We start from the raw sequence: 23,186 nt of genomic DNA, 5'->3' as shown, positions 1-23,186 counted from the left end.
GCCCTTAATTTGGTTCTCCTACAAATGAATGTATAAATACAGATGTAGACATCTTTATCTTGACTTTTAACGCAGTAAATACACAGTGTCAAGAAACTTTAACTTGACTTTTTCAATGGCTTCTGTTGTGGGATATCACGCTGCATCAAGTTATCAGTCAAGATAAACTTGGCTACATCTGTATGCATACTGTGCAGTTAGTTCAGTCAGCATTAGACATTCGAGTTGATGTAGACCAATATTAATCAATAATAATAAAAGAGGATCCATGAATTGCAGTGTATACTAATAAAAAAAAACCTTCTTCATTTCAGCACATAGATACACACCTGCAGACAAGTGTTCAGTGTGTGTGTGCCAGTAACAGCAGTTCCCTTCCTGACCCACTCCACTGCCGGACGTAAGTAAACAGTAGTGCCTTATTCTTCTCTGTCGCATTCGGCTAACGGACAGAGAGCACAGTGTGTATGTGTGTATGTGTGTGTGTGTGTGTGTGTGTGTGTGTGTGTGTGTGTGTGTCACCCCCAATTACCAGCTCTGGCACAAACATGAAGGGGAGCTTGGAAAAATGAAACCAGTATGTGTGGGTGCATGCGATACTGTAGTTACTAAATAACATGTTGTTCAACTCTTTTGGAGTATAACCTAATAAATATATCAGGTATTTCCAAATGTGCATGGAAATTGAATACATGGAGATTTACATTTACCATTTACATTAGTAGATTTAATACTGAAAGGCACACGTCATCAAAATGGCAAAAAAAATAATGTTATGGGCTGTACCTAAAAACAAATTCATAGGGAGTAATCTATCTACCTTTCTACACCCGTTTTCTGGCGTAGAAAAGTTGCAAAAGGGCCCAGAAGTTGTAATTTGCGGTGCAAATTGCGACATTTGGCATTTTTACACCAGCCTTTTTCGGAAAGGGGGCGAGTCTTTGGCAAAGGAACCAGGGACACAGTGGTCCTACAAATTTATTATAAAACTGGCATAAATGATAGTGGAAATCTACACCAGCTCCTGATTTCACTCTATGGGGAGTAGCAAGGTAGAGAACTGTGCTGGGCCTCGTACCTTGCCCTCTGCCTGCCCCCACATTGTCAGTTACATTAAAAAAAATATATATGCTCATCTCACCACACCTTTTTGGGTCCCCTCAGTATGACGCGGCTCATACACCGTACCGTCACCGACCAGCGTCAGAACTTTGTATGCTACACAGCACTGATGACTTTGAAGTGTTGCGTCACATATAGGGCCCAGAAGCTGCTCGGCATCAGGACCTTGTACGAGCTGTGCTGGGGTGATGAGGGGACCCACAGGGGGAGAAGAGGATCGGTGAGGTGTGATTTAATAGGGTTTTTTTTAAAAACATTTATTGCCGATGTGGGGGGGGATGGATGGTTTATGGCCGCGCCTGTTGCCACACAATTGTGTCGCCCGGCCGACCGTTGCGACACATTTATTAAGAGGCTTTTACTTTAAATTTTCATTCTATTAAGACTGGCGTATGACTGGCGCATTAAATTTGCAGTTTCTCCGATTCAAGCTCTCATTTTGCAAGTCAAAGCTAGATTATCAAAGCCCACACCTGATAGAGCAACATGTTTTACATATATTTTCTTCCCCATATTTATACAAAAACACTCTTCACAAACATTTGTTGAAGATTACACGGTGATCGACAGCATCACAAAACTGGTGTTGCACAGTAATGTACTTGGGTAGTCTTGTAATATACTAATAGCATTATGTATATATGTTGCTTAAAAATCCCTGCGGATTCAACGGACTAAAAATATTCTACTCTGTTAGTTTCAGGGAATTTTACTCCCACACGGACTTCCTGCAGTCTGGTATGTTAATATTATGGTAAGTATTCCAGACCAATTGGATGTTCATGTAACAGGACTCAGTTAATATCAGATTCGTGACCTAAGGGGAACTTCTTGTCAAAACACATCCATTTACTATGAAAGGGAAAGCTCATGTTGAAACATCTTCTGAAATGTTACCAGGTGACCTATGAAATAGATATAGTGGGTTACACTGATACTCTAGACCAGGTCTTTTCAACCTTTTTCTACTGGAGCCTCACCAGGCCAGAACATGGTGTTACTGGGCCGCACTGTTGTTCGCCTAAATCTAAACAAATTATCTTAAAATACATTTAATTTATCTCCTCAACCCAGTATAGCCTTTAAAGAGGCTCTGTCACCAGATTATCAAATCCCTATCTCCTATTGCATGTGATCGGCGCTGCAATGTAGATAAGGGTATGTGCACACGTAGTGACCAAAAACGTCTGAAAATCCAGAGCTGTTTTCAAGGGAAAACAGACCCTGCTTTTCAGACGTTTTTCGACCAACTCGCATTTTTCGCGCCGTTTTTTACGTCCGTTTTTGGAGCTGTTTTCATTGGTCTATGAAAAAACAGCTCCAAAAACGTCCAAAGAAGTGTCCTGCACTTCTTTTGACGAGCCTTTATTTTTACGCGTCGTCGTTTGACAGCTGTCAAACGACGACGCGTAAATAACAGGTCGTCTGCACAGTACGTCGGCAAACCCATTCAAATGAATGGGCAGATGTTTGCCGACGTATTGTAGCCCTATTTTCAGACGTAAAACGAGGCATAATACGCCTCGTTTACGTCTGAAAATAGGTCGTGTGAACCCAGCCTAACAGCAAAGTTTTTTGGGTTTTTTTTAAACGATAATTTTTGCCCAAGTTATGAGCAATTTTATATTTATGCAAATGAGCTTTTCAATGGACAACTGGGCGTTGTGAATAGAAGTGTATGACGCTGACAAATCAGCGTCATGCACTTCTCATCGCTCCCATCCAGCTTCTTTCACAGCAGACACAGCGTGACGTCACCCACAGGTCCTTCAACCTTGTCGTCGGACAAAGAAGATACATCGGCTCCAGGCGTCCAAAAGGTTAATATGCTCGTCTCTAGGGAGTTTGCTATGTTTACCTGCACATGCTGCAAATTCAACTGTACTCTCTGACGCCTGGAGCGGATGTGTCTTCTCTCTTCCGACGCCAAGGGAGAAGGACCTGTGGGTGACGTCACGCTGTGTGTCTGCAGTGAAAGAAGCTGGCTGGGAATCATGACGTCACCCACAAGTCCTTCAACCTTGGCGTTGGAAGAGAGAAGACCCATAGCATAGTCTAGAAGCCCTATATATCCTTTATTTCATGAGCAAAATGTGGTGACAAATTATCTTTAAATCGACACTTTGGTGAAATGTTTTTCTCCATATTATACTGTACTCCTTCCCCATGTACATGATTAGTGCTTCCGTTTTTTGTATTATTATATTTTTCTATCTTTGAATATCTGGAGCCTGCAATCCCATGTGACTGCACAGTGACCTGCTCTGTGTTTAAGGTTCAGCGTAATGTGGTGACCTTTGTAGCTTTTGGGGGGTCAGTGGCATTTTTATCAAAATGGAGCATGATCCAGGTATGGTGTTTTTTGTTGTTTTTTTAGTTCAAATGCCAGGAAAAATGCATGTATAAAATTACACAAAATAAAAACCGCCTGTTAGGGTATGTTCACACGTGCTAATTTCACCCGTTTTTCGGGCCATAAACCACCCAAAAAAGGCAGGGCGCTGTGTGGTGCTATCTACAAGGGGGCTGTGTGGCGCCATCTACAAGGGGGCTGTGTGGCGCCATCTACAAGGGGGGCTGTGTGGCGCCACCTACAAGGAGGCTGTGTGGCGCTACCTACGAGGGGGCTGTGTGGCGCTACCTACGAGGGGGCTGTGTGGCGCTACCTACACGGGGCTGTTTGGTGCTACCTACAAGGGGCTGTGTGGCGCTACCTACAGGGGGAATTTGTGAGTGGTGGGCTGATGGTCATTTTACTGTGAGTGGGAGGCTGAAGGTCATTTTACTGTGAGTGGGGGGCTGATCGTGTTCAAGTGGTTTCCGCCTCTGACCTCCAATAGAAATTAATAGGAGGCAGAAAATACCTGCGGCGCCTGTTTGCAGCTTTTTTTCCTGCGTCTTTTGCATTCACTTCAACGGCTTAAGAAAAAACACAAAAAAAAGGTCAAACGACGCTGCCAGTTCCTGAAAGAATTTTGAGGCAGATTTTTTTTGCCTTACAAAAAACATGTGTAAACATACCCTAGGAGTGTAGTGCTTTTTTTTTTTTTTTCTCTAAACTATTTTTGTAGGGGTGCCCTAAGGAAATTGTATTTTTCCAGTGCTGCCTCCAGTCCGAAAAGGTTGGGAAACTCTGTACTATGCTACAGGATCCCGTCGTGGAGCAGCTCAGCTCGTCATGGGAACGGGGCCTAGGTGAGTACAATTTTTGTTTTTGTTTGGGGGCACTGTCTACAAGGGGGAGGTGGGGGACTGTATGGCACTGTCTACAAGGGGGAGGTGGGGGACTGTATGGCACTGTCTACAAGGGGGAGGTGTGGGGGGCTGTATGGCACGATTTACAAGGAGGAGGTGGGGGATTATGGCACTCTCTACATGGAGGCAGTATGGCAAAATCTACAGAGGGGCACTATACTGTGTGGGGGCCACTAAGCGGACATTATACTGTGTAGGGGTACTACAGGTGGCATAATACTGTGGGCACAATTAGAGGACAAAATACTGCATCCTTGAAGGGGTTGTAATATATTATATTATTAAATATTATTATTATACTGTATGGGTGCACTAAAGGAGCATTATAATTTTTTATGGGTATTTTTTTTTTAATGATGGGGGTGGGGCACCGAAAGATCATTTCGCCCGGGGCGCCATCCTAAGGCCGGCCCTGGCTGTGTGGCACTATATACAAGGGGGACTGTGTGGCACTTTATACAAGGGGGACTGTGTGGCACTATATATATAGGGGGCTGTGTGGCACTATATATACAAGGGAGTGGCACTATATAGAAGGGAGGGGGCTGTGTGGCACTATATACAAGAGGGGCTGTGTGGCTCTATCTACTAAGGGGGGGTTGAGTGGAACTATATATAAGAGGGGTTGTGTGGCACTATCTACTAAGGTGGGGTTGTGTAGCACTATATATAAGGGGATGTGTGTGGCACTATCTAAAGGAGGCACAAAGGGGGCATTTCTGCTGTGGGGGCACAAAGGGTGTGCAGTTACTGATGGGGCACTTTTATTGTATCGAGCACTGAGGGATCATTATTACCATCTGGGGAAACTGTAGATTACGAGTTTGTTTAGAGGATGGGGTATAGGTGTGGTGAGGGTTCTGTGTGGCACTATCTACAAGGGAGGGGGCTGTGTGGCAATATACAAGTGGGGGATTGCTTTGGTGGCACAATATACAAGGAGGGGGGCTGTGTGGCACTATATACAAGGGGGCTGTGTGGCACTTTATACAAGGGGGGATGTGTGGCACTATATATACAGGGGGGGCTGTGTGGCACTATATATACAAAGGAGTGGTACTATATAAAAGGGAGGGGGCTGTGTGGCACGATATACAAGAGGGGCTGTGTGGCACGATCTAGTAAGGGGGTTGTGTGGAACTTTCTACTAAGGGGGGTTGTGTGGCACTATATACAAGAGGGACTGTGGTACTATCTACTCAGGGGGGTTGTGTGGCACTATCTACTAAGGTGGGGGTTGTGTGGCACTATCTACTAAAGGTCGTTGTGTGGCACTATATATAAGGGGGGCTGTGTGTGGCGCTATCTACAGTGGGCCGTGTGTGGCGATATCTACAGGGGGCACAAAGGGGGCATTTCTACTGTGGGGGCACAAAGGGTGCACAGTTACTGATGGGGCACTTTTATTGTGTCGAGCACTGAGGGATCATTATTACCATCTGGGGCACTGTTTATTACGAGTTTGTTTAGAGGATGGGGTATAGGTGTGGTGGGTGCTTGAAAAGCGAGAAACCAACATGTCTGTGTGTCAAATTCTGCAGAGACGAGTGGTGACTGGAATAAGTCCTCACTCTAATCAGAGAAAACATCACCTGTGAGTCACTAGATATAAATGTGCTGTAATCACTTATATTGTCTGCAGAGCTCCTGTGTATAACTGGCATCTACCATTATATGGTCACTGCATGGTGGTAATATTGGTCTTTGTATAGTGTTTATTATTCAGTAACAGTATGGGGGTATTATTCAGTCACTATGTTGTTATGGTGTGGTGGCATTGTTCAGTAACAGTATGGGGGTATTATTTAATCTGGTATAGTGGTATGATTTAATAACTGTATATGTATATAGATATTTTTTTTGTGTGAGAGGGGGGGACATATGCTTTGGGTCTTGTAACACTCCTGGAGGCGCTAGAAATCAGTAATGCAGTTCTCTGCACATCACCTTCTCAATTGATTGTATTACTGATACAGTAAGGGTGTGTTCACATCCGCGTCGGGGGTTCCATAGATCGCTTCTCAGACCTTTTCGTCAGGGGAACCCATGAACGCAAACCAAATGGAAACCATAGCTTCCGTTTGTATTTCCATGGTGTGGACAGGCCCTAATTTAGCATTTGGGGCCCCACATTTTGTCTAAAACCGGCCCAGGGTGCAATTTTGTTGTGAAAAACGACAACTTGTCCCTCAAAAAAACAAGCCCTCATATGGCTATATCGATGGAAAAATAATAAAGTTATGACTTTTGGAAGGTGGGGAGGAAAAATAAAGAAACGAAAACCCGAAAAATGACTGCGGAGGGAAGGGGGTTAAAGTGCAGTGTCCAGAGCATGAATGAGATTTGGAAAGAAATGTGCCATTTTTTTTAGGGTTGCAATATAAAAACCCTTGTTGCGATTTTGCTGCAGTTTTTCACTTCATAGATGAAAGACGGAATTGTGTTTTTCACATACCTCAACCGGATTGCAGTTTTTCATAGAAAACTTAATTGTAATTATTGCACCAAAACCATATGTACGAACATGCATTTTTTTTTCGGCTTAGTGCTGCATAACACAAAGTCTGAACTTGGTTTTGGCATGAAAAAAACAAAAAACCCCGCTTCAGAATTGTCCTGTGTAGACCTGGATTACTAACTCTGCCTGGAACACTGCCATGACACCTGTACGTCCACATCTCCGTGTAACGTCTTTGGAGAGATTCTATGACTAGTCCACACCGATATCACCAGAAGCCTGACATAGATGCGGTGCGCGCGAACACAGCGTCTAAAATGCCGCTCATCTCCTCTCGTCTATGTGTACGGGCGAGCTCCGTGTGAAAGTAGGAGGGCGTCTGAGCCCGTGCGAATGTCGCGGCCTCCTGTCTCTGAAAGAGATGGAGGGAGGGGACAACTTTCCTGCGGTACATGAATGGAGCCGGGGAGGGTACAGTATTGTATGTGGGGAGGGTCTGGCACAGGAGTCTAGTGTTACTAAGTTTCAAACTGCTGAAGAGGACACAGTGAAAGCAGAGAGGGGGGTGGGGTGGCATGAAGACATCAGATGTTGTGTGTAGCCCTGGGCACCCTGCGTACTGTCTGGGCATATAGAGCCAGCACTATCCCGGAGAGCATGGCGAGAGCCTGAGTGGGCACCTTGTTTCATCTCCATCCTTGCTGCACGGAGCCTAGAGAATGATAGACGTGTATATTCCGACAGTGGGACACCAGGTGTACAAGACTGACAAGACCCACACGGTAGGTGCCAGCCTGGAACACTGAGCGGCGTCTGCCCATCTGTTCATTATTATGGTTCTCGGACAGGAGACACCCGGGCACCCTGAGGCGATCAGCTGACGACTTGCCCGGGTTTGCTTTGTCTGGAACCTGTGACGCTTAGTACAAAGGACCCTGTAAGCTGCTGACTGATCAATAGAATGCCCGGATTGACCTAAACTGGCACTGTTACCCATTGTTCACATTGTAAAATCATAAACCATCCATATTTTCGATCTGGGCATAATAACCCATAAAGTAATTTTTGCATTGCTCCATATTAATACAGGGAGCACTGCAGACCAATGCCCAGTACATTTAAGTGTGCCCCCCAGAAAATGATCATTCACGACTATTACCAGTACATGGCACCATTACCATTGTAAACAAATCTGCTAAAAATGTCCTTCACAAGTTAGGCGCATCTGAGAATTTTGATACCAGAGATGACATGACTATTGTCCAGGGCTCATTGGCTATGTCTACAGTCAGCTATATTGTAATATGTATGGCACACATGGCATTTAGGGTTTTCTACATTGCTGATGCTTGCGTTCGGGTATGGCGTATGACAGTTTTCCTGTATTGTGTGTTACGTAATGCTAACACGCTTCTCACCTATAGAACATGGCCGCTCTGTGTCCAGACGTTGATCGGTGTCACTGTGCAGTGTGGTTTGGGGTCAGTTCCTTTGATATTCCGTGTTCTGTGTGGTTAATGAGACACTGAGAAGTAGGGGAGTTGGAGCCCCTCTCTCAAAGGGGAAATGAAAACATTCCCAAACCCCTCCTCCTGCAACTTTACTACTAACTTTTTGGGTTCTTTTGAATTTATCTCTATGAAGGTTTTCAGATTCTGGCCACTACAATAAAGTCAACTTGGCTCCTGGAAGTTCAGTTGAGTTGGATTGAACTGACAGGGGTGACCGAACATTTTTAGTATTGGATCTACTTTTTATGTGGCCTGATTTAGGAGATCTTAATATGGGACCAGAATGTGGCGCGCAGACGAGCTGATGCTAATTTTTTGCAAGCCCCTTTTTCAGATGCCCAGCTCTCAAACGGCCTAAAATAGAAAAATAAATCTTCAGTATACTTTTTTTTTTTAGATATATATTTTCTTACATTTACCTGTCGCTCCGGTGTTAAAAACCTGGGTAATGACCAATAGTGTTGTCCCTATGGATCCAGAGTGGACGGGGACCGCTTAAATATTTAATTCCTTACCCCCACATGCTGGGATCTAGTACCTAGCACCCAGCGCCATACATTTACACAACGTTTGTGCCTGCATGATCACCCACTTTGAGATTGACAGCTCTCACCCCACGGTAAAGGTCGGGATCGGAGAAAACTCTGATCCCATCCATTTAACCCTTGTAATGATGCAATAAATAGCGATTTTGGCATAACTAAGGAGGGGTGCACCTTTTGTGATTTCCAGCGTTGACGGTTTTAAGGGACAGCCCAAGCCGAACAAAGGGCTCTAGGGATGTACTGAGATAATCAGGACAGCCACAAGCAGTAATGCATTGGAATACATAGGTATTCCATTGCATTTTATGTAATAAAATAAAATTAAAAGCTAAAAGTCCCCATGTGGGACAATTTTTAACAAAAAATTAAGTATACAGGGGTTGTGTCATGACAGACATGTCAGATCCATAGGTTATGCCGTAAATGTCTGAAAGATGTGGGCGCCATCTTATATTTTATATTACGATCATTACCTGGAAAAACAAATATTTGAAACATAATTTAAGGTGTTTGGATAACTACAGAACCCGTCCCCCCAAAAAAAACAATTGAATTAAGAATTAAAACATTTTTGCACAATCCCTTTAAAAAAATTATTAGAAATAAAAAAAAATTGTACTGAAAATGATAAAAAAACAAAACCCGGAAATACAATGTGTCCTTGTACAAAATGAGCCGTTTCCAAAGGGGTATTCTGGTTGTCTTATTAAGTTTGATTTTATCCCTTTACAAAAGTTATAGCATTTTCAATATAATGTTAATAATAGGTTTTTCATAGATTTTATCAAATTATATACCGTCTATGTGCACCTTCTCAATTGTTTTCTTCTGGTTTCTCTCTAGTCATTCTTGAACATACCTACTATCTCGCCAGAGTAATGAACAGAGGAGAACCACACAGGCTACATGCTACTGTACAATTTGGCAGGGGGAGGCAGAAAACATCAGCATGACTTTTTTTTATATAGACTAAAAAAAATTTGCTACTGGAATGCCCATTTAATTTTTGCTGTGGTGAATATGCTCCCAAGCAATATATAATTTAAAGAGGCTCTGTCACCACATTATAAGTGCCCTTTCTCCTACATAAGGAGATCGGTGCTATAATGTAGGTGACAGTAGTGGTTTTTATTTAGAAAAACTATCTATTTTTATCACGTTAGGAGTGATTTTAGCTTTATGCTAATTCGTTTCTTAATGCCCAAGTGGGTGTGTTTTTACTTTAGACCAAGTGGGCGTTGTACAATGGAGTGTATGACGCTGACCTATCAGCGACCAATCGGCGTCATGCACTTCTCTCCATTCATTTAGTCAGCGCATAGGGATCCTGCTAGATCACTATGGGCTGTCTTATACTGACACATTAACATTACTGAAGTGTTTAGACAGTTAGTAGACATTCCTTCCAGCCAGGACGGGATGCCTATTCACAATCCCGGCACTTCGTTTGTGGTACTTACAGCAGAGCAAGCGTAATCTCGTGAGATCACACTGTAAATGACAGGTTACAGCGAGATTACACTTGCTTTGCTGTAAGTACCACAGAAACGTTAACGAAGTGTTGGGATTGTGAATAGACATCCCGTCCTGGCTGGAAGGAATGTCTACTAACTGTCTAAACACTTCAATAATGTTAATGTGTCAGTATAAGACAGCCCATAGTGATCTAGCAGGATCCCTATGCGCTGACTAAATGAATGGAGAGAAGTGGACTTGAACCAGCGATCGTTGGATCGCTTGTATGATATACTAAAGTACTAATGTATTGCTCTATATATCGTGATACTGACAGTCTCCTTTGAAGCCCAGAGGCAAGGCTTCAAAGGAGAACAAAGATGGCAAACCTGGAGGACTTCATTAGGCCCCCAGGCTGCCATAACTATTGTCACCCACCGATCGCGTCGTGGGTGAGGGCGATGGCGTGTTGGAGGGTCGCCCCCCTGATTCTAACAATTTAAATGTCGCTGTCGCGATTGGCCACAGCATTTAAGGTGTTAAACGTGTGAAATCAAAGTGATCTTTGATTCCGCCCGTTGAAGTGAGGTGTCTTCTGTATAACACAGCCGTCATCCGCTGAGTATGGAGCGCGCTCAGCCCGTGAGCTCCATATTTCCCCTTAACGGTTGTCACGTACATGTACGTGACATGTCGTTAAGGGGTTAAACTGAATATCAGAGGGTCCAGGTATGTGGACTTTAAAGGCTATGTAAGGTCTTGTTCACATCACTGTCTGTGTTCCGTTGAGGGGTTCTGTTGGAGGTTTCCGTCAGGTTAACCCCTTGGCGGAAAGCCAACGGAAACCTCAGCTTCTGTTTCCCTCACCATTGGACATCGTTTTGACGGAATCAATAGCGCAGTCGACTGCGCTATTGGTTCCGTCAAGAACAATGGAACCCTGTCACAACAGTGACAGACGGATACCATTAGCTAGGTTTCCCTCACCATTGATATCAATGGTGATTGAAACGGAAGCTTAGGTTTCCGTTTGCCTTTCCGTTGAGGGGTTAACCCGACGAAAACCTCCAACGGAACCCCTCAAAGGAAGGGCAACAGTGATGTGAACAGGCCCTAAACCTTTGAACCCTTTTTTTTTTTATCTTTTAAATAATGTATCATGTGCTGCAACCCAAATCAGTCAGGTCAGTGGGACTGACGGCTTTGGTCACAGTGGAACCTGTCTCTGGCACACAGGATCCAGCCGTTATCGATCACATCTAAGTTATGAACTTAGAAGTGATCGATAACAGCTGGATCCTGTGTATCAGAGAGACGTAGGACCTGCTGTCACCGAAGCCGTCAGTGCCGCAGAACTGATGGATTTTAGTTCTCAGTGCAAGATACAGCTTCTATATATCTAGCGTACATAGATGAAGCTCAAAAAGTAAAAAAACAAAAACAAATAAAAAGTTGCATTAAACACGATACATTGTTTTATTAATAAAATAAAATAAAGTGTTCAAAGGTTTACATAGCCTTTAAAGTCAGTAAACATGCCATGACCCTCTGATATTCGGTTTCACACACAACATTTGTTTTAGTAGTGTCATGCAATCTCTGCTTTTGGAGTCAGTGACGTCTTTATCATAACGTAGCATGCTCTAGTTATGGTGTATTTGAGGCTATTTTCTTCTTATAACGCCTCATGCACACGACCGTGAAGATTATCGAGTGCCAAAAACGACCCGAGTGGTACAACGGTCGTGTACATGAGGCATTAGGCTTCTTAATAGAACTGCAAAGTGCCTGTACAAAATATTTTTTTTTACCAAAAACACATGTACAAATTTATGTCTGAAGGTGGCCTAAATGTGTTCTCTTTCATTAGTTTGTGAGGAATGTGTCATTTTTGTTTGGACATTTTTTGGTCTTTTTTGATCTATTTATGTCTTGACTATTTATTGGAGGCTTTGAATACATTTTGGTAGATGGATGTAAAATATGGGTTGCTGCTTTTATTATGTTATTACCATTATTATTCTATAATCTATTACTAATATATTTTTTCCAAGGCACAAAAATGTGTTGCATCAAGGATCCATTTTCCTGTCAGCACCCACATTATAAACTGATATGATTCACTGTACTTGGCATGTCTATAATTTCCCGTCTGTTTTGTTACAATGGTCATTCTCCTGGGAATGAAATCCATTAACATCAAAGTAAGCTGGCTGACTTATGTGATCGCTGGCTGGCATGCACTGGTATCAAGTGAATGCAACAAGAAAATAATGACTTTGCCATGAAAAAAAAAGAGAGAGGAAAAAAAGTAAAAAGTTCTCTAATGTTCTCTCAGGTAGCAGAAGTTCTAGGTGTAAGTGCTTGAGTTGTTCTCTTCTGCTCTTTTGTATTTTTTTTTTTCATTAATTACTTTGTTCCGTGGCAGTTTTAGAAAAGTGACAACTGGAAATGGTGGATATTACAGTTTCTTTTGGGGTATTCCCCCTGGTGTAACAGTGCAAATACCATGAAAAGCATCTTTTATTCATTTTATTAGCTTTGTAGAATAAAACTCGCCCATATACAGCAGGGGCAAGTGTAGCGTGGCTTTCCTTCCCCTTTATCCACTCTGTTGCCCTAGCCCCTGAGTAAGGTAGAGCAGCTTGTTGGTGCCCACTGGCATCCATAATCTAGGTCACATGCCCCACCAACTCCTTCCTTGCTATACCGGAGCAGGGGTTTTACAAACACAAACTAGTGAATTAATTCTCACAAACTTGAAGATGTGGTTTTCTTATTTGTAAAGATTCAACCTTTTTCAAATTAGTTCAGATATGTTCACAAGACTGGCACTCGGTAGACTCTGATTCAAGGGCTCAGCAGGTGGCAGAACTTGTCAACTGCCCTATTAGGGTAAATGGACATAATGTGGGGATTGTGTTTTATATAGCTGTCTCATAAAGGGGGGCTGCCCTGGGAGGATAACCCCTTTAGGGCTTATTTACACGAACGTGTAATACGTCTGTGCAACGCGCGTGATTTTCACGCGTCTGGCACGGACCTATGTTAGTCTATGGGGCCGTACAGACAGTTCATGATTTTCACGCAGCGTATGTCCGCTGCGTGAAACGCATGACACGTCCTATATTTGTGCGTTTCTCGCACATCACGCACCCGCTCGTGTAAATCCAGCCTTAGACTAGGGCTACAAGATAATGCGTCCAGAGATTGCTGTGTCGTCCTGTGTACATCGCAGTACTGTAAGTAAATGTGGCCGCATTGGGACCCGTGACTTGACAGTAGCAAAAAATGCACTCCAGTTCTGGCAGATTCATTCACTTTAAAAAAGTTCACCTGTTCGCCCCAACAGACCAATGCTCTAGCTTTTGTGGCCCATCCTTCCAGACCAGAGTGATAAACCTGTAGTAATTTGTAGATTTCTATGTATGAACACATTAAGCTTGTCTGCTGTAGGTGTATTGAAACAGCAATATTACTGCATGCATATAGATTTGCAGATTTCTAGATAGATTTAGCTGCCTTTTACCTAAAGGCCATGTTCACACGTAACGTAAAGACTGCACAATTTTCGACCAGATTTTCTGTGCGGAAATTCAGCAGCGTATTACAGTAGCAGCAAAGTGGATGAGATTTCACCAAATTTCATTGATTTTAACCCCTAAAGCACCGCATTTAATCACTTTGATTGTTTTGTCGTGACTGGCAGGGAGAGGACAAAGGGGCTGACTGGGAAATCGAGAGCCCTGGTCATAATAAAGATCCTTAGGGCTGTCTAATAATAGTGTCTATGAGGGAATATCTTAGGTATGCCCTAACAAATGCCTGTGCAATTTACATGCACAGGCAGTAATGTAATGTCATATAGACATATGACCATAAATTCTATTTAAACATTTTTTTTTTATTATTTTTAACGTTAAAAGTAAAAGAATTTTAATGGGACTAAAGAAAATGTAAATAAAAATCACACTGCAATGCAAAAAAAAAGAGATTTATAGTTAATAATTTTTATTTAATCAAAGTCTATAAAACATATATTACTTACACTCATATACACACACTTGCCTTGACCCGTACAATAAAGCTATACCCTCCTTTAAGTTTAACAGTGAATGTCATAAAAAAAAATATGCAGAACTGATTTTTATATGCCTTTCCCCATACTTAAAATTTCTTATAAATGAAATGCTACCATGTACTTACCCAAAAATGATGCCTTAAAGAATATGACTCGTGAAGAAAAAAACAAGGCCTTTAATAGCTCCATAGCCTTACAAATATTACAGTTATGGCTGATGGAATGCGAAGAGGCAGCTATGATCTTAGTCTTTAAGGGGTTAAAAAGCTTTTTGTTTGTATTTGTGAAGGACTGGGGCCTGCACTGTATTTGTGAAGGGCTGGGGCCTGCACTGTATTTGTGAAGGGCTGGGGCCTGCACTGTATTTGTGAAGGGCTGGGGCCTGCACTGTATTTGTGAAGGGCTGGGGCCTGCACTGTATTTGTGAAGGGCTGGGGCCTGCACTGTATTTGTGAAGGACTGGGGCCTGCACTGTATTTGTGAAGGACTGGGGCCTGCACTGTATTTGTGAAGGACTGGGGCCTGCACTGTATTTGTGAAGGACTGGGGCCTGCACTGTATTTGTGAAGGACTGGGGCCTGCACTGTATTTGTGAAGGACTGGGGCCTGCACTGTATTTGTGAAGGGCTGGGGCCTGCACTGTATTTGTGAAGGGCTGGGGCCTGCACTGTATTTGTGAAGGGCTGGGGCCTGCACTGTATTTGTGAAGGGCTGGGGCCTGCACTGTATTTGTGAAGGACTGGGGCCTGCACTGTATTTGTGAAGGGCTGGGGCCTGCACTGTATTTGTGAAGGGCTGGGGCCTGCACTGTATTTGTGAAGGGCTGGGGCCTGCACTGTATTTGTGAGGGGCTGGGGCCTGCACTGTATTTGTGAAGGGCTTGGGCCTGCACTGTATTTGTGAAGGGCTGGGGCCTGCACTAGATTTGTGAGGGGCTGGGGCCTGCACTGTATTTGTGAGGGGCTGGGGCCTGCACTGTATTTGTGAAGGGCTGGGGCCTGCACTGTATTTGTGAAGGGCTGGGGCCTGCACTGTATTTGTGCACAATTTTGCTATGTAGATCGTGTACTTCCCGTGTTCAGATCAGGTTACATGCTGCAGGCAGGGTGCCTCCGTGTTCTATGTCACATGCATATTGTTTACTCTTTATTTCAAAGAACTAATATTGGTGACTTGGCAGTGTGCGAAGACCTTGGAAAGTCCTGTACGTAATAAAACAACCGTCTGCCACTTTGAGTAACCCTCTAGGGCAGTGCTAAAATGTACATACTATACTGTTGCCTGGACAGGTGGGGGTGGGGGTAGCAAAACTGGTGCAAAGGAAAAAGTGCTGAGTTGTCAGTCATATTCCAGCTCTCATTTTTCTAAGGTCCTTTGGAGAATGAAACTGCAACTTGATTGGTAGCTATGGGCAATACCATTACCATTTTTTCATTGCAATTGATATGATATATCCCCCAGATGGTCCTCAAATATTAAAATTAATTAAAAAGATCAGCGACAGATGTTGACATTCTACAGATTTTCAAATCCGCAACATGCTCTCAATTCCGAGTAAAAATAAATAAATTCCGCTACATGTAGATAGGGTTATGAAAACCCCATCCACATATATTGAAAATTCTGCACTGCAAATCTGACACACCTGGACGTGGCCTTAGATTCCAGCCGTTAGTTCTCCAGGGCAAGGTTGGTTGCTTTTGGGTAACTGTTCCTTTTTATTTTTGTTTTTTAATGGACTAGTTTTTATACAGAATACCAGATAAGTTTTTCCTAGACAGGTAAATTAGGGCAACAGATAGTACAATTAATGGATTGCGTTCATTTACAGTTCCTTGTGTTCTGGAATCAGTAGAAAGTGTATCTAATTCTGGTCATTATTCTCATTTATATAACTTTGGAGGATATTTGCCTAAAGGAATAATCAATTTAAGACATTCTTTTCATACTGCATAGGTCCCGCATCAGACAAAGTGATTAAAGAGGTATGACGTGCTAAATCAGAAAAAAGAACAAGTCACAACCAGGTATTTGAAAAAATACAAACAGTCTTTATTAAAGTCAATTAGACACACAGAAAAAAAACCAACATATAACAGTTATACATAATAAAATACCATAGACCCTCGAACAGAAACGGAATCCGAACATGAAAGCAGAGTGGCCCCCCAGATGTACAAATGGTCCAATACCTCCTATAAACGGCTAAAGTGCATACATATATATTACTGAGCAGGTGCTAGGCATGGTACGCCCTGCACAGATGGACACATAAGTACAGTATAAAAAGTATATGTAAAGTACAGTCCTAAGTATACATAACATGCAAGGCAATATAATATACCTACACCTACGTAGCAGGAGATGAAAATAGGAGACTAGGACCGGGAGAGGGTTAAGCAGAGGTCCCCTCTCCCGGTCCTGGTCTCCTATTTTCATCTCCTGCTACGTAGGTATAGGTATATTATATTGCCTTGCATGTTATGTATACTTAGGACTGTACTTTACATATACTTTTTATACTGTACTTATGTGTCCATCTGTGCAGGGCGTACCATGCCTAGCACCTGCTCAGTAATATATATGTATGCACTTTAGCCGTTTATAGGAGGTATTGGACCATTTGTACATCTGGGGGGCCACTCTGCTTTCATGTTCGGATTCCGTTTCTGTTCGAGGGTCTATGGTATTTTATTATGTATAACTGTGAGGGTAAGTTCACACGCTAGCTGTCATTTACGGCTGAAATGACAGCCTGTTTTCAGAAGAAAACAGCTGCGTCGTTTCAGCCGTAAATGCTCCTCCTCGTATTATGCGAGGCGTCTGTGACGCTCGTATATCTTGACCTGCTCTTCATTGAGTTCAATGAAGAACGGCTCAAATTACGTTGCAAAGAAGTGTCCTGCACTTCTTTGCCGAGGCAGTCAATTTACGCGTCGTCGTTTGACAGCTGTCAAACGACGACACGTAAATTACAGGTCGTCTGCACAATACATCGGCAAACCCATTCAAATGAATGGGCAGATGTTTGCCGACGTATTGCAGCCCTATTTTCAGACGTAAAATGAGGCATAATACGCCTCGTTTACGTCTGAAAATAGGTCATGTGAACCCAGCCTTATATGTTGTTTTTTTCCGTGTGTCTAATTGACTTTAATAAAGACAGTTTGTATTTTTTCAAATACCTGGTCGTGACTTGTTCTTTTTTCTGGTTTTGTTTAAATTAGTCACTAGGACCACTAGTACCAATTGGGGTATTGTTCGGTTTGTTAGGTAGTAGTAGGTATGACGTGCTGATGGAGACCATCATGCACGTGGCCGAATTATAGCTCTGAACGATCTCCGAGAATACCTCTGTAATATGGAGCTATATGGCGCACACGTTGTATGGACTCCGTGTGTCGATGCAGAGACTCTTGCTCTGCAGAAATGCACCTTGTGTAATAGTGTATCCATAACCAGAAATTGGTGATGCCATTGCACCTTGCTTTCCAGCTTTGGTATTCCCTTCATTCAAGCCCTCATGCACACAGCAGTGAACATTTTGGCCTGTGATACAGTGCACAATATGGAACTGAATTGTGGGCTCTAAAACCAGTACTTCTAGGGGGAAAACTCAGTCTGATAAAACATGCTGAAATCTTTGTATACTGTGGTATGGCCCCATTGAAATGCATTAACACTGTATTTTGGTATTTGTGTGATCCCAAACAAAGTCATGTGCATAAAGTTTTAGGATTTGGATGACGTAGTGGAGTTTGGAAGTGATATTTAAATTTTGAAGAAAGCTACTTTTATAGGTAGAATTTGTTTTCATTTAGTCATCCCCCACTCACCTTATAATTACTTATTACTTATTAACTTGGATTTTAAGAATAAAGGGTGTGTTCACATCAGCGTTTGGTTTCCGTTGATGGGTTCCGTCTGAGGAACTCATCAACGGAAAGGCAAACGGAAACCACAGCTTCCGATTGCATTACCATTGATTTCAATGTGAATGCTTCCTTTGTTAATTGTTTCCGTTTGTCTCCATTCTGTACGGTATCCGTTTTTTTTTACGGAATCAATAGCGCAGTTGACTACACTATTGTTTCTTCCAAAAAAATGGAAGCCTTACAGAGCGGAGACAAACGGAAACCTTTAGCAATGGAAGTATTACTATTGAAAGCAATGGTGATGCAAACGGAAGCTATGGTTTCCGTTCGCCTTTTCCGTTGATGGGTTCCTCCAACGGAAAGGTCTGACAGAACCCATCAACGGAAACCGAACGCTGATGGGAACAGGCCCAAAGTAATAAAGAACAGACCCCGTATACGAAAAAAGAGAAAATAAATCTGATAGTTTAAAATGTGTAAAAAACACCAATTAACAAGCCATGTAAGCACTGACTGAACTTCTGCCAATACAATTAAAAGTTGTAGTATTTTACTACTTTACAAAAGAAATTACAGCACTTATGGGAAAAGTCGTGCTCTCATAAGCCACGGAAATAAACTAAGAATACCGCTTCTTTAGATTCTGATTGGACGTTTAGTTTTCCATTTTCTTTTGTTCAGGACTTGAAAAGTTTGGTATTGCAAAACTCTGCATGCTTTAGGGTATGTTCACACGGCAGCGTCCGTAACGGCTGAAATTACGGGGATGTTTTCAGGAGGAAACATCCCCGTAATTTCAGCCGTAACGTCATGTGCAGGCGCTTGAACGCCGCGTCCATTACGGACGTAATTGGCACTGCTTTTCATTGGAGTTACCTGAGATCAAATATCAAAAGTTAGAACAGGAAAGAACATGTTTGTTATCCAGCTTGACACCAAGAACACATCATACCTGTAAAATATTGAGATTTTTATGATGTTTTTTTCCTTTTGTATTTTACCACCTAAATGAATGGGCTGGTCTTTGTGCCTGAAGCCCGTTCATTTACGTGCTGACTTTGATGGCGCTGTGGCTGTATACAGCCTGATCCATTGGCAGGATCAGGCTGTCACGCTCAAGTGTTACCTGAAAACCTGTGTCCCTCTAGTAAAAAAAAATTATAATAATAATACAGTAAAATGGGAAAAAAAATATTATGAGAAAAATTGAATAAAAAATAAATACATTTGTGTGTATAGCTCTCTGAACTTACATGCACACATTTTAGACATTCTGCATGACAAGAACCCGTTTTGCATGGGCGTCAGGTGCTCAGGCATTCCAAAAGCTGAAATTTTGCTCTGGGCATGAAGGCCCAAACACTGCCAGTCATGAAAGGTTTAAAGTCTCAGTGACATTTCAGAAGATGTTTTAAGGGTGAGCTCTCCCTTTAAATAGGGTCTCTCTCTTTCTAATTTAGGCCTCATGCACACAACCAGGTGTGCGCGCATTCCAACGGGTAATAAAGTGTGTAACATGGAAACATTATGCAAACAAAACTATTGAGTATTGGGTGCCATGATTTACACAGGCTTTGGATGCAATTTTTTTCTTTATGCAAACCTTACATAAAAACACTGAATGGCCACATCAAGCTGGAATAGGGAGACAAAACAACAAGCCGAATCCTGTTTTCCCTGACACCTGATGTCCGGGGACAGCCGGAAGGGCCCCATTCACATTAGATTGTTAGTGGATCCTTGTTTTGGTAGGATCTAACAAAATTTATATAATATGTATGGGCTGCTTTAAAAATTTCAGAAATGGTTCTGACACGTCTTGGCGGTGGGGGAGTGGAAACAGGCAGAAGGTGGGAGCAGAAGATGTGTTAGCAACTATAGTAGAAAAAGCTGAAACACAGAATATGCATCAAAATGTCTTTTTGTGATAAGTAATTTGTCCGTTTTTAATGGCTGACCCAGCAAGCATAAAGCAGAGGCGTAGGTAGGTTCTCCAGCACCCGAGGCAAAGATTCAGTTTGGCGCCCCCAACGAACCTCTTTCCGGACATCTCCTTCCCCCTCGCCATGTTTGTTTTCCCTACCAATCAACGAGGTGTCATTTTTTCCCACTTTTTTTTGTGTAACTCGAGCATTTAACCATTTATACATTTTACAAGCAATATAGTTCTATATACAACACCAGAACCAAGCTCATTACATATATACAGCACCAGAACAAAGATCAGTACATATATACAGCACCAGAACAAAGCTCCGTACATACATACAGTATCAGAACAAAGCTCAGTACATATATACAGTACCAGAACAAAGCTCAGTACATGTAAGCAGCTTACGTCTATGAAAGGCACTGATTAGCAAGGCAGAATGACTTGCCCTGTCAATCAGCGCCTTTCAACGATGCAAGCGGCACAAAGAAGTTATTGCGCCGCTTGTGTCGTTGAAAGACGCAGGTACAATTAAAGTGCAGGAGGGAGTGGCGGCGGCTGGTTTCAGTGGCGCCACCGCCCCCTCAGAGAGGCAGCAGGCTGCCATCATGGACGGTGTGGCCCTGGCGCCCACCCACCTTCCCTCTTAGTTGCCCCACCTGCCCCCCCTAGCTACGTCCCTGTATAGAGGTGTGTGTGGTTTCAAGTGCTAAGGTTGGAATTGTACTAGATGAAGTCTGTGATCATAGGCAACTGACTGGTGAAGCACTGGTGCTGTGTCATGAAGTTTGTGACAAAAAGTAATATTCCAGTTATAGCATGATACCAGAGCCTTAGATTGCTGCATTCCCGTGCCCAGTGGTGCAGCTCCCCTCCTTATTACATGACCGTTTTGTGTCTGTATTTCTACCGTATCCAGCATGTCTGGGAAAAAATGCTAGCATGCAAATTTCATTAGTCCTTTCATATAAATTCACTGAACTGACTGTAAAATGTAACCTAATGTAACGTATTTCGGCCGCAAGTCCCGGACCGAACACACTGCAGAGAGCCGGGCTCCTAGCGTCATACTTATGTACGATGCTAGGAGTCCCTGCCTCTCTGTGGAACTACTGTCCCGTACTGAAAACATGATTACAGTACGGGACAGTTGTCCGGCACCGAGGCAGGGACTCCTAGCATCGTACATAACTATGATGCTAGGAGCCCGGCTCCCTGCAGTGTGTTCAGTCCGGGACTTCCGGCCGAAATACGTCCGTCCATTACGGACGTAATGTGCTCGTGTGAATCCAGCCTTATTGGTATGCAATAAAAAAAACTCTGACGTATATGGCAGTACCTACAATAAAAAAATAATGCTATGAGAATGTATTTGCTGGTAATTTTGCCTATTAACACCTTATTGTGATCAACTACGTAGGCCATTTATTTTTATCATTATTATTATTTTTATTATTATTATTATTATACCCTTTTGTTTCCCTGATGGTGTAAACATATTAGTCTATGGTAACTTGTATTGATATGGATGATAGGGATAGTTGTTTGCACCATGCCTCCCTTTTCAAGGCAACTACTCATTTTTTTTAGGGAAAAGCGGTAGGGTGTTAATAGGCAAATAAATACCATAGAATAAAACATTATATTGCTACTTTGCATATTGAATACTGATAAGTTTTAACAATCAGTCCAATTATTGTTTTTAAGAAGACTGTGGCAGCAGCTTAATTATGAAGGAAAATACAGATCCCTTTTTCCCTCAACATTTGCTATCAAGAATTATGAGGCCCCCATACACGTAAGTTCGTTGGACGATCCTGCTGCAATTGGTGGCTTCAGACAACTTTTATCTTATGTGTATGGCCAGTTTCAGAATAGAAAGGCCCTGATTTATGAAGAATCCTAAAGTTTACAACCAATGTAAGTTCTGTTTGTCTGGCATGTAGAAGGGATTTTTCTAGGTATACAGGGATTCAGCATAAATCTCTGATATCCATTTGACAGTATCACTGGACTGGACAAGAGCAATGTATGGAAACACAATGCATTTTTGCATGATTAGAAGACATAGTTCCCTTTTTTTCTTTCACATTTTATTTGTATTTTCATCATGCATTCTTGTATTATTGCTTAAAAGTGAATCTGTTTTTCTTTTTAGGTATTCAAATTAGATGTTTTATTCAATGGTCGTCGACATACACTGGATCGCCGATATAGTGAATTTCATACGCTCCATAAGCTAGTACGTTTTTATTCCATCTTTGTAAACTTTATGTGCAAGCCTAATGTTTATGATTCTTCTATCTATGAAATAGCACTATCAGGTCCAGAATCGAGTAAAAATGTATCATTAAGCGATCCCTTAAAAGCAAATTGGTGGCTGCCCAAAATAATTTTTGTTTACACAAATCCGCATTGACTATTGCACGCTGGCATATTACATAGGGGTATAAAGACGGTCTAATCTTGTTTTACTATACAAACATGAACCGTGACCATTTTATAGGAAAAATTTATGTTTTGAATGTTTTGTGGGGGTTTCCTTCCACACTTGAAGAAGATGCCTTTGTCACTATATAAGTCAAAGGTCCACCGCTATTATCATCAGCATCATTTGTCTGATCAATGTTAAATGCCCCAGATGTACACAATAATTGGTTGTGCCTGTTCTTCCGGGATCTGTTCTTGCGGTCTTGACAATGCATATACTGTAGTTGCTGAGGTCTGACATTCCCCCTGGAGTTTATCTGCTTTAGGCCTTATTCACACGAACATGTAATACGTCCGTGTGACAGCCGTTAAAACAATTCAATGGGGCCGTTCACATAACCATTGTTTCAACGGAGCGTGTGAAGGGTCCGTGAAAAAATAGGACATGTCTCTAGTCTATGGGGGAGGCTTGATAACGCTACAGCTTGGATGCACCTCGGACGTGTCAAAACGTCAGTTGCAAC

At 42.4% G+C, this 23,186-nt stretch overlaps 1 protein-coding gene across 3 annotated transcripts in view; it reads left to right on the top strand.

Moving 5' to 3' along the window:
- Positions 1-322: 322 nt before the first annotated feature.
- Positions 323-23,186, top strand: part of SNX22 (sorting nexin 22) — a 41,846-nt gene continuing 18,982 nt past the window's right edge. The window contains exons 1-3 of one of the 3 annotated variants that reach the window (XM_075857842.1): positions 323-400; positions 1,820-1,876; positions 22,391-22,474. In XM_075857842.1, the coding sequence (XP_075713957.1) occupies positions 1,874-1,876; positions 22,391-22,474 (87 nt within the window). In that variant the 5' untranslated portion in view covers positions 323-400; positions 1,820-1,873. Of the gene's footprint in view, positions 401-1,819; positions 1,877-7,291; positions 7,618-22,390; positions 22,475-23,186 lie in introns of those variants that run through there. The other 2 variants (XM_075857841.1, XM_075857843.1) reach the window with 2 other exon arrangements.

The sequence above is a fragment of the Rhinoderma darwinii genome, chromosome 3 (genome assembly GCF_050947455.1).
Source record: "Rhinoderma darwinii isolate aRhiDar2 chromosome 3, aRhiDar2.hap1, whole genome shotgun sequence".
Lineage (NCBI taxonomy): Eukaryota > Metazoa > Chordata > Amphibia > Anura > Rhinodermatidae > Rhinoderma > Rhinoderma darwinii.
Note: the sequence above shows the minus strand (reverse complement) of the source record. Positions and strands in the feature narration are given on the sequence as shown.